Source organism: Rhinolophus ferrumequinum, chromosome 2 (genome assembly GCF_004115265.2).
Source record: "Rhinolophus ferrumequinum isolate MPI-CBG mRhiFer1 chromosome 2, mRhiFer1_v1.p, whole genome shotgun sequence".
Classification (NCBI taxonomy): domain Eukaryota; kingdom Metazoa; phylum Chordata; class Mammalia; order Chiroptera; family Rhinolophidae; genus Rhinolophus; species Rhinolophus ferrumequinum.
This window is the reverse complement of record NC_046285.1, coordinates 45,478,763-45,495,951: the sequence shown is the minus strand read 5'-3', so window position 1 is coordinate 45,495,951 and position 17,189 is coordinate 45,478,763. Positions and strand designations below refer to the sequence as shown.

General features: G+C 35.5%; 1 protein-coding gene across 4 annotated transcripts in view; it reads left to right on the top strand.

Annotated features, from left to right (window-relative positions):
• GSK3B (glycogen synthase kinase 3 beta) overlaps positions 1 to 17,189 on the top strand; it is a 189,138-nt gene that overhangs the window by 156,003 nt on the left and 15,946 nt on the right. For 2 of the 4 annotated variants that reach the window (XM_033125672.1, XM_033125665.1), the window contains 2 exons: positions 1,093 to 1,131; positions 3,772 to 3,958. In XM_033125672.1, coding sequence (XP_032981563.1) covers positions 1,093 to 1,131; positions 3,772 to 3,958 — 226 coding nt within the window. The remainder of the gene's footprint in view (positions 1 to 1,092; positions 1,132 to 3,771; positions 3,959 to 17,189) is intronic. The other 2 variants (XM_033125680.1, XM_033125667.1) reach the window with 1 other exon arrangement.

The window sequence follows — 17,189 nt, the reverse complement described above, 5'->3', positions numbered from 1 at the left end:
GCCAAGGGAATTCACAGCTACTGGTGAGCTCTGCCATTGTTTGTTCTCAGTGCCTAGATGTGATAGACCCGACTGCCTGGCTGTGCCTAGGTGTTGGTGTGCATTATTGTGCGTGTCACCTCTAACTGTGACTGTCCCTTAGTTGTATTGTTCATTGTATACATTTTTGTGTAGCTTTTGGTGGGTGAATTGGGCATATTTGCAGTTGGAACTGTGTTGAATTTGTAGTGCTCAGAGATGTAGGATTTTTTATTTTCTTTTCCAGTGAGTTTTTCCAAAAAGGAAAGAATGTTCTATATTTATTTTTCCTAAGTAATGGGTGCAAGGGTATGAGGAGGCAAAGCCCACAATAGAAAATGTAAGTTTATACCCGCACTCCTGAGGTCATATGTATTTCCTGAAGAGTCCTAAGATAATGAGAATGTCAGCAAATATCTTTTAGCAGGGAAGTCAATCCAAAATGGAGAATAATCCGCGGTGGCCTGATCCTTCTTAGCTCACACAAATTGAAAATATCTGGCTTGAAATCTATAATAATACAAATTAAATCTATTTATAACTTTCCTCTCATCACTAATAATATAGCAAAAAATGTTTATACTGTGTATCTGGAATACGTTAATAGAGAAAAATTAGCATATTGGGAACTCGTATCTTTAAAAGCAGTCTTACTATGCCCACTCCCAGCCTTGTCAATGGACCATGAATCCAGGTCATAGAAGACCAAACACTTTACTTTGGGAACTTTACTTCTAGATTTGATTTTGATTTTAACTTTTTTTGGTTTTGTATTTTTTTAATAAATGCACTGGCATTGGAACATAATAAACTAAAATTAAAATGTTTCTTTACTGTGCCTCACCATTGCGCAATCAAAAATTTTTTTCCATACACTGTGGTGAAATAATTTTTAAAACTTGGACTTGCTACTGTGGAGACTGATGTTTAAAGTTTATAACTGTATAAACATTTTCTATGTCCCCCCCACACCATGGATTTCTTATAACATTGGATATATTTTTCCTTGCTGGACTATTCTCTTTTGGATTGACTTCCCCTGTTTGGATTATTTCACTGCATTATCATCTTTAGGATTCGTCAGGAACAGGACATTTCACCTCAGGAGTGCGGGTATGTATTTAATTTTTTTTCCCAAAATTTCAGGGACGGTCTATAAAACTAGGGGGAAGACTTTTTTAAAAGACTAAGCAGTTATTCATTCTTGAAATGTAATAGTAAAAACAATATAGGTAGCTTTGATACCTGTTTTCATTCACTGTATGATAAAGATTTTGCTTATGGTATATTTAGATTGTCAGTCTCCTGAGTGATTTATTGACATCTAGACTGAAGTTTAGGATCTGTGGGGTTTGAAAATTAGTATTTTTGTAAGAATAAATATTGACAAGGATCCACAGAACCAAAGGTTCTGAATGTTAAGCAGTTTAAATGAATAAGGAATGACTTATTTATTAAATGAGTTGAATTTTCAGTAGTAATTAGTTTCCTTTTCTTTAGACACAAAGATAATTCAGAAGAGCTATTTTCTGGTTTGGGCTGTAATTTTCAGAAGTTGCATGCTACCGCACCCTGTATTATGGTCAGAAATCTGAACTAGGAGACACTGGGTTTTGACCCCACTAGTTTTCCATTTAACTTTATCCATAAAGTACTGAACCAAAGCTTTTCTCATCCAGAATCTCTCAAAGGGCTTAAAGTAATAGTGGATGCTTTTTTAAAAGGCAGGGTAAGTCTTCATTTTAATATAGGCTCTTGAAATGAATTTTTATTGTTTATAACTTTGATAACATGAGTTAGGATTCCCTGGCAAAATAGGCTAATATGTGTTTTAGTACCAACATTGATGGTCACTTGTAGCCTGTAAGATACCAAAAAGATGTGGATGCCTTTTTTTAAAAAATAATCAGAGATAAGCTTACCGTACTGGTTTATTAATAGCTTTAACACAAAATCTTCATTAATATAACATTAAATTTTTTAACTTAAAATGCACTCACTGTCCAGCTACCCTACATTTAAATATTAGCAGGAGATACTTATTTCCACTTTCAATTCTACTTATGTGCTCCCATATTGTTGCAGAAACATTTTTTATTAGACTAGCTAGCAAAATAAATCCATATGCTGTCAAATAAATGCAGACTGCCCTCAGGGATAAAATATGTCAGTTTTCGCATTGATTATTTTCTTTTTCACATGAATTTGATTATGGACCTGGCTAAGAAGCGAGAGAGGGAAAAAGGACCAAGAACAGTGGAAGGTCTAAATATTTCAAATAATACGGTAATGTTAAGGCTCTCTTGACTGAGGCAGGTCCGATCACTCAAGAGTAACGATAAAGCAGTTTTTGACCTTGCAGAGGGTTTTCTAACATAGCCAAACAAATTGACAAGGCCTTCAGTATTCTGAAATAAATTCCTGAAACCCTACTCAAACCAGTTTCTCAATTTTCACGGAAAATATCTTTGTTAATAACAAAGTTTGTGTAAAAACAACATTTAAAACAAAAGGTTTTCACTGTAGAAAATACTCTTGTAGTCTCTTGAAATCTAATGAGCTCTGTAGTAGTAACTAGTTCTCCTACCTTCAGCCTAAGTGAATACCCAGACGTTCCATGAGCCTTTCTCGTTAGGAAACCTTAGCCTCCTCCAGACCTATTCACAGCTTACATGTCCTCTCCTCACTGGGAGTCTGTTTCCCTCTGTTTGTATACTTCTGCTCCTTTTCATGTGTCTGTTTATCTCCACCACCACCACTTCCACACCTTCTATTTGATTCTGTGTTCTTCCTGTCAAGAGATCTGTGTTTCATTTTTCTTTTCGTTTCAAAGGATTTCTATCCATCTGCTATGTTTATTTCTATTTTTCCCTTTTTGCTTTTATTCTTTAACTGTCCATAATTTAAAACAAAGTATATTTTCATAGTTTTAGGTATTGATTAGGAGTTTTAAAACATAAATAAATGGAAAGCTTTCTATTCCTTCAGGCAAATTAATTTATTTGCAGTTTGCTTCAATATAGCCTCCAGTTGACTTTTTCTGTGAGTTAATGGCACTTAATGAAAAATACATTTTTCTCTCCCAGATTAAAACCCTAGAACATTCATTCAAGTGAGGGTAATCTGGCCATGTTCATGATAAACAGCTACTTGAGAAAATAGTTTTGGACATTTTGTCAAATTCTGTGTATTCAAGAATTTCTTCAAATAATGTGAGGTTCTATTTGTTGAAGATATAATACCAAATCATTAACATTTATAGACCTAGAGTAAATAGCTTTTCTTTTTTAAAAGGTATTGATTGCCAAATTTGAACAATGCCATCCATTATCAAAAATTGTTTTGCTGAAAATTACACAAAAGAGGCAACCTTTTATCTACTGCCACAGCAGTCAAAACTTAATTTTTTAAATATTCTTCTTGTGCTTGCCTCCAGAACCTACCTTTTCTCTTGTGCCTGTCATTTTGTGTGCGTGTTTGATTACACTGCTTTATGACTAGGATATATAGACTTTTTCCCCCATATCCCCTAGCTTTTTTCTCTCAGCTTTTCTCATATAGCCTTTAATTAGCATTTTGTTTACCCCAGTGTGGTAAATTGTATGCAGTTAACTCTTTTCATTCTAGAAGGTTCCTTTCACAAATACAACTATGTTTTTGTTCGTGGTGGGAATTAACTCAGTACTCAGAGGATAAATTGCTAAGATACTTAAAAGAAACATTAATTGCTCTTACCCTCTTTTTGTACTTCAGGTCTTCCGACCCCGAACTCCACCAGAGGCAATTGCACTGTGTAGCCGTCTGCTGGAGTATACACCAACTGCCCGACTGACGCCACTGGAGGCTTGTGCACATTCATTTTTTGATGAATTACGGGACCCAAATGTCAAACTACCAAATGGGCGAGACACACCTGCACTCTTCAACTTCACCACTCAAGGTAATTCCAAACCTTTAGCTGTTTTACCATTTCTGGGAAAGCTACACATGGCTGTGAAGCTACACTCTGTTAATCAAAAATCCAGATGACAAAAGTGGATATATTTAGTACTTATGCAGGTAGGAAAGATCCTTTCTAACCATCTATTAGGCCACTACTTACATGATTTTGAAGAAAACAATGGCAGCTAAAATTTTTCGAACAGGCATAACTTCTCTCATTTTTAGCAGATTGTAATAAATCTTGGCATATGAGAAGTTGTAGAGATTTCACTGATGACTGCTGTACAATTTAACCTGCAGGTTTGTGTTTGAAACTTAGAACACGTAGCATTTGCTTCCCAAGGATTTATGTCAAGTTTTTTAAACCTAGAAATAAATTGGTGGCTGTATTTGTGTAAATTCAGATATCTTACAAACAGGGAGCACTAGAATGCTGTAACTCTTTCTTACTTGGTACCGACGGCCCGAAAGGGCAAACAGCTTGAAACAATTGAAACTCGTAGGGCTAAAAGGACTTAGGGCGAGCCATGAGCAGAGGGGGAAGTGGTCTCCCTTATTGTGTACATAAGTATTTGTGTTAGAGTGAGATGCAGTGAACCAGCAATAAAGACCATGCAGATCAAAAAAAAAAAAAAACACACAAAAAAAAACCATGTAAGGGATGGAATGATATAAATAGAGAAATTCCCATCCCCTCTGGGGCTTGGCACCATTGCTGCTGCTAAGAAAACATTGAAAGGAAAATTGAGTTTGAGTATCGCAGGTTTCTAAAAGATGCAGGGATAGTCGTTATTTCTTCATCACTTCTGTGTTCACTTTTCTTTTCTCTCTCATTGAGACCTTAAGTGATTCATTTAACCAACCACACTGCCTCTAATGATGTGATTTTCTTCTTAAATTGAACATACAATTCCGTGTGGATAAAGTAAGCAATAAATAGTGGATTGATTGATTAGTTTAGCTTAGTCAAGCTAAAAATATAGAAGGAAGACAGAGCTTTCTATGACCAGGAAATAGATATATTTTCTTTATTCTAAGGTGAATTTCCCCCCCCATATTTAAACTTTTTAAAAATTGAATGTGGACAAATGTGTTGCTTATATCTGTAGATTTGGAAGACCTGAGTTGCTGGTAAAATAGACTTGGATGATTCTGTTGACTGTAGTAATCTTAAGCTTTCAATATTATGTAACTACTAACAATATTGACATTGTTTTAAACTACATTCATAAAAGAAAAATCTTCATATATCCTGGGATTATTCTGACTGTTTAGGGATGATTAGAAGTCATTTGGAATGTTGTTTTAGGTCCTGGCTATGCCATTAAAAAAAAAAAACAATGAATGGCAGGTAGGGTGTACAAAGGAGCAGAAATGAATATAAAACCTCGAAAAATGAAGATTTTAAGGAACTCCTGAAAGCTGTCTAAAAATACCTCAAAGACTGTGTTCTGTATAAAGGGGGAGACATATATTCTTCAGATTGCAAAATTGAAAGTAGTAGCAAAAAATTAGCAGTACACATTTGGGCTTACTGTAAAGACCTCAGACCCTGGCACAAATAGAGACTGAATAAAGTTATTAAAGAATCAATGAAGTTTTCAACTGTTTAACAGTAGAACAAGTTGTTTTCAAAATATTGATCTCTGTGTCAGGAAAAAGCTGGATGATGTCAAATATTGTAGAGAAGACTACTCCTATTTGGTGAAGGTTAGACTGGGAGGCTCTTCTTGATCTCTTCTAGAGCAAACATTCTGTGATTCCATGTCGTAAGTTTTATAACTACTAAGAAAATAAATTTTATTTTTAATTCTTACTGCTTCTGTTTTAATCGAGTAATACATGTAGATTGAAGAAAATGTTGAAAATACAAAGGAAGTGTAGAGAAAATTAAAATCATAATCCCAAAATACCACTTAATATTTAAAATAATCACTTTGTAGCATATCATGGTGGAGCTTTTTTCTATCTTCCTAATGCATATATTGATAATCCATGAATATAAAGTGGTCCGCTATTTTCTCATTAAGAAGATCCCAAAAGGCTTTTTGTTATTGTTGTTCACTCACATGGATTTAAAATTATGTATTATATAAAGTTAATATTAGTTTAGGAACTTTACTTTTTTACATCTCATTGTCATGAAACAATTTATTCAAACTCTTTATGTGCATCTTTTACATATGTGTCTTTATAATCAGTAGAGCTACTTTTTGAACCATCTATCACAGATTTTAGGTTACATCACCTAAATTTTTTATATGAAACACCTTTTGAATCTCTGTGAGGCTACTACTGGAAATTCAACAAGTACCCATTTATATATATAACAAGTTTTTTTTTTTCTTTTGTACTTTAGGTATTAATAATACCTTTGTACTTTATACTTATACTTTAGTACTGTATAATACTTTAATACTGTATAATATACTTTAATACTGTAATAATACTTTTGTACTTTAGGTATTAATAATACCTAATTATTAATAATAATAAATTAGGTATATATTTATTATCTGCACAATGTAACTATTGACTAGATTGCTTTTAAAGTGGTCTCTAAAAGGCTTTTGTATACAGTGACAATCAACATTTGAAACTGTGGAGTATTGGCATCAGAAACTAAGTTAGTGTTAAATTTCTTTGCTTCCATTTTTACCCCTTCTGTCAGGTGACCTTAAAGTTTCTCAAACCAGCAATGACTGAGGTTTTTTTTCACACTGAGTGTCTCCTCCAATGAGGACTTTGTTTCTCACAATATATGACTCAAGAAAGCCCCTTGTCAAATAAGCAACTTGGTAGAAACCCAAATACAACATGATATTTATGATGAATATTCTCTAAATGTATGATGGATACATTTAGAGAATGACTCTCCTTATATTCAGACACATATGGTACATACTCTTCAGTGTGTGTGCACCTGTATGTGTCGATCAAAACTGAGATATTTCTTAAAACTTTTGATCAGATTTTAAAATCCAGGATTCATTTTTATTGTTTACATGCGCCATTTTTGAAGTACAGTGGTCTCCCTTTTCCTTGGTTTCGGTTTCCACGGTTTCACTCACCCCTGGTCAGCCGCCGTGTGACAATATCTACATCATTCACCTCACTTCTCTCATCACATAGGCGTTGTATCATCTCACATCACCGCAGGAAGAAGGGTACAGTACGATAAAATATTTAGGAATTTTACTTTTTTACATCTCAAACCTCATGAAACAATTTTATTCAAACTCTTTACCTATGTGTCTTTGTAATCAATAGAGCTACTTTTTGAACTATCTATAATTTTAGGTTACATCACCTAAATTTTTTATATGAAACACTTTTGGAATCTATATGAGGCCATTTTTTTTAAGGTATTTGTATTACTGTATTTCAAAAGCACATCATTGTAATAAAATTAAGAAAATTGTATTCCTCCTTTCTGCTGATCAGTTTATAAACTCCCCCCTTCCCCAACAATACTGTGCCTAAACAGTATCAGTAAATCCTCGTTGCATTAGTACAGCATTGTTGAAAACTCATGCAGCCAGAAAAACCAAAGGAGAATGAAATCTCGAGGAGATAACACCAATATTTAAGGTCAGATTATCTCGGTGTTATGGGATAGGATCTACCAGAAGCCAGTAAAATGGAAGAGAAGGGTAAGCTTCTGTGAAGCTGGGTGTGGAAGTGCAGACTTGTGGGAGAAGGCACAAAGGCACAGCTCGCTGTCTTGTACAGTGTTCAGTAGACTTGGCTTTCAGATGTAGCTCTACCACTGGTTAACCATGGCGCTTGGACAGACAAGTAAACTATCCAGTGCATAGTAAACTATCCAGTGCATCACGCAGCCAGTTCACATGATTATAATGGAGCTCGAAATAGGTCATTTATGGTAATGCCTCCTTGTTACCTATATAACATGATAACAAATTTTTCAGTTCAGTAGCTACCCTTGGCTCCCCCTCGTTAAGGGATGACTGAGCTGGCTTAGACAGGATTGAGAGTGGGGGTCATGGAAGTGGCAGAGCCATGCCATGCTGTTTTGTGGGATCAGCACTAGGGGAGACGGGGTGAGTAAACATGACTGGAGGAATAAGCAAAGCAAAAAACCGTGAGCTTGCTGAAGTTCAAAGGGCCAGAAGGAACAGATGAGGGTTATATGAGCCCACATTCACATAATTTTCATTACAGTATATTATTATAGTTCTATTTTATTACTGTTCTTAATATCTTACCTAATTTATAAATTAAACAATATCATAGATATGTATGTATAGGAAAAAACAGTATATACAGGGTTCGGCACTAACGTGTTTCCCCGAAAATAAGACCTACCCGGAAAATAAGCCCTAGCATGATTTTTCAAGATGACATCCACTGAACATAAGCCCTACTGTGTTTTTTGGAGCAAAAATTAATATAATACCCGGTCTTATTTTCGGGGAAACACAGTATCTGCATTTCAGGCATGCACTGGGATCTTAGAATGTGTCCCCTGAAGATAAAGGGGGGACTACTGCAATTACATTTGATTCTTTAGTCACTGGCTAATAATTTTCCATTGTTACTATAAAAAATAAAATTCAAAAACAACTAAATTTATTCTATGAGTTTCTAAGCTTTTTTTTAAAAACAGATAAAATTCACATAACATAGGACAAACCATTTTAAAGTAAAAATTCATTGGCATTTAGTATATTCGCAGTGTCCAACTACCATCTCTGTCAGGTTCAAAAACAATTTTCATTGCTGCAGAAGAAAACTGCATGCCCATTAAGTAATCAGTCCTCATCAACACCTCCCTCCTCCTTCTGTCTCTGGATTTACCTCTTCTGGATATTTCATATAAATGGGATCATGTAATATGTGACGTTTTGTGTCTGGTTTCTTTCAATTAGCATAATGTTTTCAGGGTTCATCCATGTTGTAGCATGTATCAGTACTTCATTTCTTTTCATGGCTGAGTAACATTTCACTGTATCATATGTTAATCAGTGCAGGCTGCGATAAGACAATACCTGCCATAGACTGGGTGGCTTAAACAACAAACAGCTTTGGAGGCTGGGAAGTCCAGGATCAAAGTGCCGGTAGATGGGCAGTGTGGTGAGGGCCTGCTTCCACCTTTGCAGATGGCCACCTTCTCAGTGTATCCTCGTATGCTGAAGAGAAATCTCATAGGGCCACTAATCCTATTCATGTGGGCTCTACCCTCCTGACCTAGTTGCTTACCTCCCAAAGGCCCCACCTGCCTATACATCACGTTGGGGACAAGGGTTTCAGCATAGGAGTTTTAGGGAGACACACACAATCAGTCCATAGTATGTGTACATGCCACATTTTACTTACCCATTCATGTATTGGTGGACATTTGGTTTGTTTTTACCTTTTGGCTATTGTGAACAGTGCTGCTAAGACCATTTGTGTACAAGTATTTGTTTGAATACTTGTTTTCAGTTCTTTTGGATACTGCTGAGTCACATGGTAATTCTACGTTTAACTTTTTGAGTAACTGCCAAACTATTTTCCACTGTAGCTTGCACATTTTACACTCCTACCAGCAATGTACAAGGATTACAATTTCTCCACATCCTCACCGATACTATTCCCCACCCTCTGCCCTTTTTTTTTTATAAACAGACATTCTAGTGGGTGTGAAGTGACCCTAAACTAAGCTTATTGCAATAAAATGAATCAGGACCTGGTAAATGCTATTTACCTATTCTTTAATAAATTACATTTATAAAACGGATTAACATAAAAATAAATTGGCTTAGATTTTAGAATATGGTCTTGAAAATATTGGAAGGACTTTTGTGAATGAGTTATCATACTGTTGATAAAATTAACTAATGTTAATGTCCTTTGAAGCTTCCAAAGTTTTTATGGTAACTTCAGCATTGACACATACATGCTTTTTTAAAGTAAAGGTTCAATTTAAAGAAAAATAATTAAGTTCAAACTTTATTCATAAATATCTAATGTTTATTAGTTTTAAAAAAGGAATGAAGATTGTTTTATTTTGATGTTTCAAATTGTTATATTTGCCAACAATATCAAACATAACTATGTCTCTGCATGTCTGAATATTCATATGTCTTTGAGAATTTGAAGGCTGCATATATTTGGATGTGGTATGTATAGACATAGTATGCAGTCTCTGTGGCTGTCAGAGTGCTTGTGATTCTTTTAATATCAGAGGAAAGGATGTACGTGGGTCTTTGTATTTATTCAAGTGGACCCTGTATATATATCCTTGAAATCGTTTTTCATAAAACTAAGTGTAAAAATTGAAAGTGCCATCATTTTGAGATATGGTCCTCCTTTTTTTATGTATTAAAATGCCCTATCAGCATCCATTCTGAAACTGGACTATGATTACCTAGTGATACTTTCTCCCTGTCTTTTAGATCATGTTTATATTTAAACAGTGTTTCTATATAAAGGAGGGCACAGCTTTCCAGGGAAGAGGAGTTATTTGATACCATTGTATTTGGTCCTCTATGTTCTGGTTTTGGAGTAATGTTTCCAAATGGTGATCTTGTTTACTAAGCAAAGATGTAATTGTTGTGCAGATGCAACTTTGAAGCATTTGTTAGTTAACAGCAGTTAATGGCTGATCAGAATAAAACTGGCTAATACAAAAGGTTGAAAAAGAAGAACAAATCCCCCAATTGGTTATATAGCTGAAAAGAGTCCAGAGATAGGAAAAATTTAGTGGTCGTCAGTTAGTGAGGTTCTGCTGTAGGCAGAATAAAATGCTCCTCTGCCCTCACAACAAATTTTCAATGAAGTCTGTACGAATTCCCCCAAATGAAATAAAGATAATTCTTGATCTTCATAGAGTAGTGCTCAGTGAATATTTGAATGAGTGACACATGCCACTTTAAATAAACACAGTATTTATTAATTCATGCAGCCAGTATTTATTGGGCATTTCGAATGCTCCCTTTAGGTGTTATTATTGTTGTTTTAATTAGTAAGGTAAACCTACCATATGAACAGAACTATGAAGATTAAACACTTGAGTAAAATACAGTATATGAAAGTAAAGCTTAACAATAATGCTAACTGCAATTTGGAGTTTGTTGCTATGCCATGAGTAATTAGCTATAAGCGGTAATTAGTATTACTTTCATATACTCAAAACAAGTATTTCTGTGATCAGCTAGAGGAAGAAGAGAAATGAACAGATATGGGTCAGAAAACTTTGAGAGCCTTCTGACATTCTGGATCCACAACTCAGAAGACTGTCACACCTCTCATTCTTCTGGTACTAGGGCTTCAGTGTTCTAGGAAGCCTTGACTAACAGCATTATCTGCATCCAGACATTGGAAACCAGGACAAACTTTTGGCACATCCCTTTTCCTCTGATCATTGGATTTCAAGGGTGGACATAACTGAATCATGCCTTAGGAAGCAGTGGAATCAGGAAATTCCAACAGGAATTTATATCTATATACAATATCTGTGTACCGCGTTTCCCCGAAAATAAGACCTAGTCGGACAGTCACCTCTCATGCATCTTTTGGAGCAAACATTGATATAGGACTCGGTCTTATTTTACTATAGTATAAGACTGGGTCTTAAAAATATATAATATAATATAACATAACATATAATAATATAATACCGGGTCTTATTTTAATTTTTGCTCCAAAATACGCATTAGAGCTGATTATCTGGCTAGGTCTTATTTTTGGAGAAATGGTATCTATATCTATATAGCGGGGGTACCAAAAAAATGTATACATTTTGAGAGATGTTATCTATGTTATCTATCTATTACTTTTCAAAGTTCAATTGAATTACAATAGCAATGTCTAGTATGACATTCGCTCAAAAGATGGCGTCAATCAAATGAATGCTACCATCATTCATGGTATGACAATTTTAATACAGTTTTTTCCTTTCTTAAAATGTGTGTACAGTTTTTTGGCTGTGTGTGTGTGCGCATACACTTTTTTTTTTTTTTTTTTTTTTTTTAAGGAGGGCGCAGCTCGTAGTGGCCCATGTGAGGATCAAACCGGCAACCTTGGTGTTAATCAGCACCACGCTCTAACCAACTAAGCTAACCGGCCACCCAGCACACGTGCATTTTATTCACCAATTCCTTGCCTACTCCAAAACTGGAATATATTGGGAAATAGGTTGTTTTGTATGTTCAAAGATGAGTCTCCAACTAACCCCACCACACACATCCCTGATCCTAATTTTTTACTCAATTTGTATGAGATTTTACCAAGTGAAATTATGTTAGCAAGCATCACCCACTGAAAGCATAGGACAGGATGAAGGTTGGGCAGGGGTGAGTAAAGGTTATCAACCATTTACATTAGTATGATCTAGTTTGAAAAGTTTACTGCTCTACCAACTTAGCTGGGTTATCGGAGAGAAAAGTAGGTTGGTGGCAAGATGAGGAGTGGTGGCTTATTGGTTAGGCCAGAAGAAGGGAGAACTGCTTAGAAGAGTTAAAATAGGATATTTGGGGCAGCCGGAGAGCAACATGCAAGCTTAAGCAGACTGTAGATGTCTTGTAGGCCAGGGGCAAGAGTGTCTGGACGTGAGAGAAGCAGATGGTGAAATAGAAAAGGGGGTCCAGAAAGTAAGTGAAAAAAGGGACAGTAAAAGGAAGAGTAAGAGAACACAGAAAGAAATGAGAAAAAGATCAGAGAAAGATTTTTAAGAGGGTTGGAATGTATCAGAATAGAAAGTGATACAAACAGGATTGAGAATAAGTTGAGGATAGGCAACAAAAATACCTTGTTTCCCCAAAAATAAGACCTAGCCAGACCATCAGCTCTAATGCATTTTTTGGAGCAAAAATTAATATAAGACCCGGTATTATATTATATTATATTATATTATATTATATTATATTATATTACATTACATTACACTATACTATACTATACTATACTATACTATACTATACTATACTATACTATATTATTTTAGACCTGGCCTTATATTATAGTAAAATAAGACCGGGTCTTATATTAATTTTTACTCCAAAAGACGCGTTAGAGCTGGTGGTCCAGCTAGGTTTTATTTTCGGGGAAACACAGTAAGTGTTCTAGAAGCCCAGCTCATCAAAGTGTTATACTTATTTGAAAGCAGTGGACTACTTATTTATAAAACTTATGTAACTCATTATTTATGATAATTAGCAGAGTCTATGATCGTTGTAACAATGAATTGTAAACCAAGTTTCCTGTTAATAGTTATTCACATAAATATGGTCAGCTCACCTGTTTATCTGCCCTTCTGTGTCCTGGGCATTTTCTTCTAGCCTGCTTTATCCCAGCTACATCTACAGCAGGCACAGTATTTCAACCATCTGAAGTAATGAAGTGTCTTCTGATGATATTCTCAAATTACTATAAACCTTGATTTGAAGCTTTTTGGTTTTTAGACTATCTTTTTATAATTTACATTGGCAAGGATAAATTTATGTAAGATAGGAAAAGAACTCTTGATTTATATGTAGGATATGAATCAGATCATAAAGTGAAACTCATTAACTGCTCTAGTTTGTAGTACCCCTCCACTTAAAAAAAAACAAACAACTAAACTGTAAACCTTTTCCATGGCTATCCCTGTTTTCTGTTGTATTCTTTTTAGTGAAATGGCTATAAAAGGTGTTTATTAGACAGTGAACTTGAGGAAATTTGAGTATAAATAAATACCTTATTCTGTTAAATAAATGAGAGGTAAAGCTGCTCGTACTTATCAAAGGAATTGATGTAAGAATTATTTAATGTTTTATAAATAATCTAGAAAAGGAAATTTTCTAGGTAAGCAAGCAGTACTCTTCTAGGTATTGAAATACTAAACTAATGGAAATGCACTGCAGTGAGAGCTTGAGAAAATTCATGCATTAGAAGGGGGCTGGTAAGTTTTAGTTCAGGCAACAAGAGTACTAATGCCAAATAATGTTGACTGTTTTCAAGATTTTAAGATCTAAATGATCAGTTGTTTATGAGAATTATTGTTTTCTGTGAGATTATTTGGTCGTCTCTGCTGCTTTGGCCATGCTACTGGGAAGATGTGGAATGATACAGGAATGAAAAATCAAAAACTAATATCTTGACTTAAACTTGTGCGTGCAGTTTGGACAGATACATTGCTAGGAAGACCAGAACACTGGTGGTATATGATAAATAACCAAAGCAATAAAAATATGTAGTATTTGTTGGGTTGCAACGTCTTCTAGAGCTTCCCACGTATAATCTGAAATGGGCCCCCATTTTTAGAGAGCAGAGAGAGACCAAAGAAAAAGTAGACCACTCCAGATTGGTAGGTAGCAGATTTAAAAAGCAAGGGAACGAACTTACCAGGCTTATCTTGGGTGGCTGGCCTCAAGATGAGTAGATCTCAGCACCTGCCTGCCAAATCGTAAAAGTTTTTATAGAGGCCCTAACTGGATCAGTCACGTACCCAGCCCAGATAGTTTCAACACCATATTTCTGTCTCAAGGCTGTTCCCTTTGAGCAGCTTTTGGGAGCAGGGAAAACAAGCAGAGCACACATTTTGAAGCGCAAGGTAGGGGCTGAGGCGTTCCAATTGCCCAAGTCCATCCAGCTTGAGGGTCTAACCTGCAGCCACATCTTCGTGTGGCCTTCCCCAGCAAGTACTGCTATGAAAAGTAAGTCAGACCTAAAGTCTAGTTACCAATCTTTAGGTGCAGACCTTGGCCAAAGCACTATCTCTGAGTTTCCTCATTTAAAATATAAGGTAGTAGGACACTTCCAGCTCCAAAATGCTGATTTTAAAAATGAATCGACTCCAGAATGACAAAGGAAAATAAGAAATAAAGCTAAAAACATAGACTGTGCTAGGGTGTGATATGTAAAATCATAGTATAAATGGATACAGAGAAACACAGATTGATTTCCCCCAGAATTTAAAATATTAGCAGTTTTATTTTTAAATGCTCAAAAAGGTCATTGGTTGGATAAAAAAAAAAAAAATCAAAATAATGCTACATTTATTAAACTTCATCAAGAATGGAATTCTGAGTATAAGATCTTTAGGTTATTAAAGCTTATTCTTTTTCATCACCAGAGCTTTTAAAATATTAACATTTTGCTAGATAACTTCTAAAATATATCGCTACTATAAATGTGCACTAAATGCATCCAGACTTTTGGGGCTGACTGGTATCAATTGTGATGCTCCCTCTGGGGCCATTCAAGGCAAAGTAGTCATGGGTTTTGCAGAGATCACGTAGTCCTCACGTGAAGCGTCACCAGAGTCACCACGCAGCAGGAGGAAGCCTTGTAATTATTTGTTTACTATTTGTCTGATCTTCTAATTAGTTTAGTATTTAATTTTCTGAGTGAATATGGAATATGTAGTCAACATTAGGAACTTGGTTGACTTGGTTTCTTAGGCACTTTGAAATTGTTGGGAGAAGACAGAAGCAGTTATGAGGGGGTTACTTGTTTATCTAAAAAAATACATGTCCAAATAAGCAACATTAGAATTCAGTAATATGAAAGACCAAGGTGCACCATCCCAGCATTTGAATTACTACTCCTCCAAAAAGTACACAAATGAAATGGGCATACCATTGTTAAATCATTCAAAGATTTTTGTGAATGGAGAAAAATAACAGTTTAACTATGTAGACAACCACTGGCAATTTTCATATACATTAGAGGCCTGATACACAAAAAGAAAGGCTGCCTCTTTTAGTGTCTGCTTTCTGGGGATCTGCATGTTGAGCTCCCTCAAAGCTAACAAAGGAAGAATATTCCCTTCTATCTGATGACTGGTATTTTATTACATGACTGTAAGAGTGGATCTAGTCAACAAAGGGGTTATTTCTTCCCTCTGTTTAACACATTGATTGTTGCTCTCAAACTTATCCTTAGTTTTAACACTACACAGTTTGAACAAACATATATACCCTACCCTTCCTCCCCCCCACAAAAAAAAATTAGGAAAGTTTTTTACCTGCTCCTTATCACTAATTTTGGGAATCTCATATTTGGAAGAATAGAGATTTTAGATTAAGAGAAATTTCAGGTTTTGACAGGTGATTAGATATGGTTAAATTTATCCAGTTGTCTTTTCATGGAATTTTTTTTTTTACAGTTTGCAGTAGAAACAACCATAAAGCAAAATTCAGTTAACTAAATTTGAGTAACTTTTTAGTTGATTGATTGAGCTCTATTCCAAACTTTATTTTGCTTTTTTTTAAATTGTGCATCTATTAAAATGCTTGGTTATGGAGCATGCAATAATTGACACACCATCAAAGCATTCTTAATATTTCCTGATAAACTGTTATGTGGTTTTTGATGACTAGTTTCATAGCATCTGCAATTGAGTGAAAAAATCCCTATCATGCATTAACTTTTCTACAACCTTCTGGAATGTGTTGCCATGTTGTTTTGAACCATGGCTTCTCTCTTATCCTTCCTGCCTCTTACTTCTCCAAAGCTAGCCCCACTTCAGCATTATGAACCTCCTTGTTCCCTTAATTATTTTCTTTCAAGCCTAGCACTCATATTTAATAAATTCTAGCTTATCTTTCATTTTCAGTCTATTCTACACTCCTTATTCTCCGTATTCAAGAACACATGCATACTCCTGATCCTGAAAAGTTTTATTACTTTGCTGTTTCTGTCCTCCTAACTGCCATCCTTTTTTGCATTCTTTCACTACAGTTTGTATCCACACTCATTGCCTCGATGTCCTTACCACTCATTGCCATAGATAGACAGGGAGATTGGCAATAGGTGGCTATTATTGTGAGCAAAAAACAATTACAGCCTTTTTGGACTAGTTGTGACAGCCCTGTAGAAGTGCCCATAGTCTGTCCCCCACAAAAGGAACAGACTTGTAGAGAACAGAAATATAACAAGAGGAGAAGGAGGCTTCCTAATTCACATAGCAAAAGCTGACAGTTAACAGGCTGTCTGAAGTAGAGCTTCATACACAAAGATGGAAAGCACTGGACCTTAAGGAATGCCTATCACTAAAGAAGAGAAAGACAATGGGATATACAAGTTGGAGGGATATGGAACTATAAGTGATTGTCCAGTTTAGAATTTCTTACTTTTAGGATGTTTGACTCAAAAAAGTTCACAGAAGTGTCTCTCCCCATCCACCCAAAAGGCTGGCGACTCTAGGTAAAGAACCTAGTCTTTTTAGTTGTTTTGTGGACTTACACTCTCTTCTGTGTCTTTGAATGTGGCTAAGCCTCCAGGATCCCATAGCTTCTCCT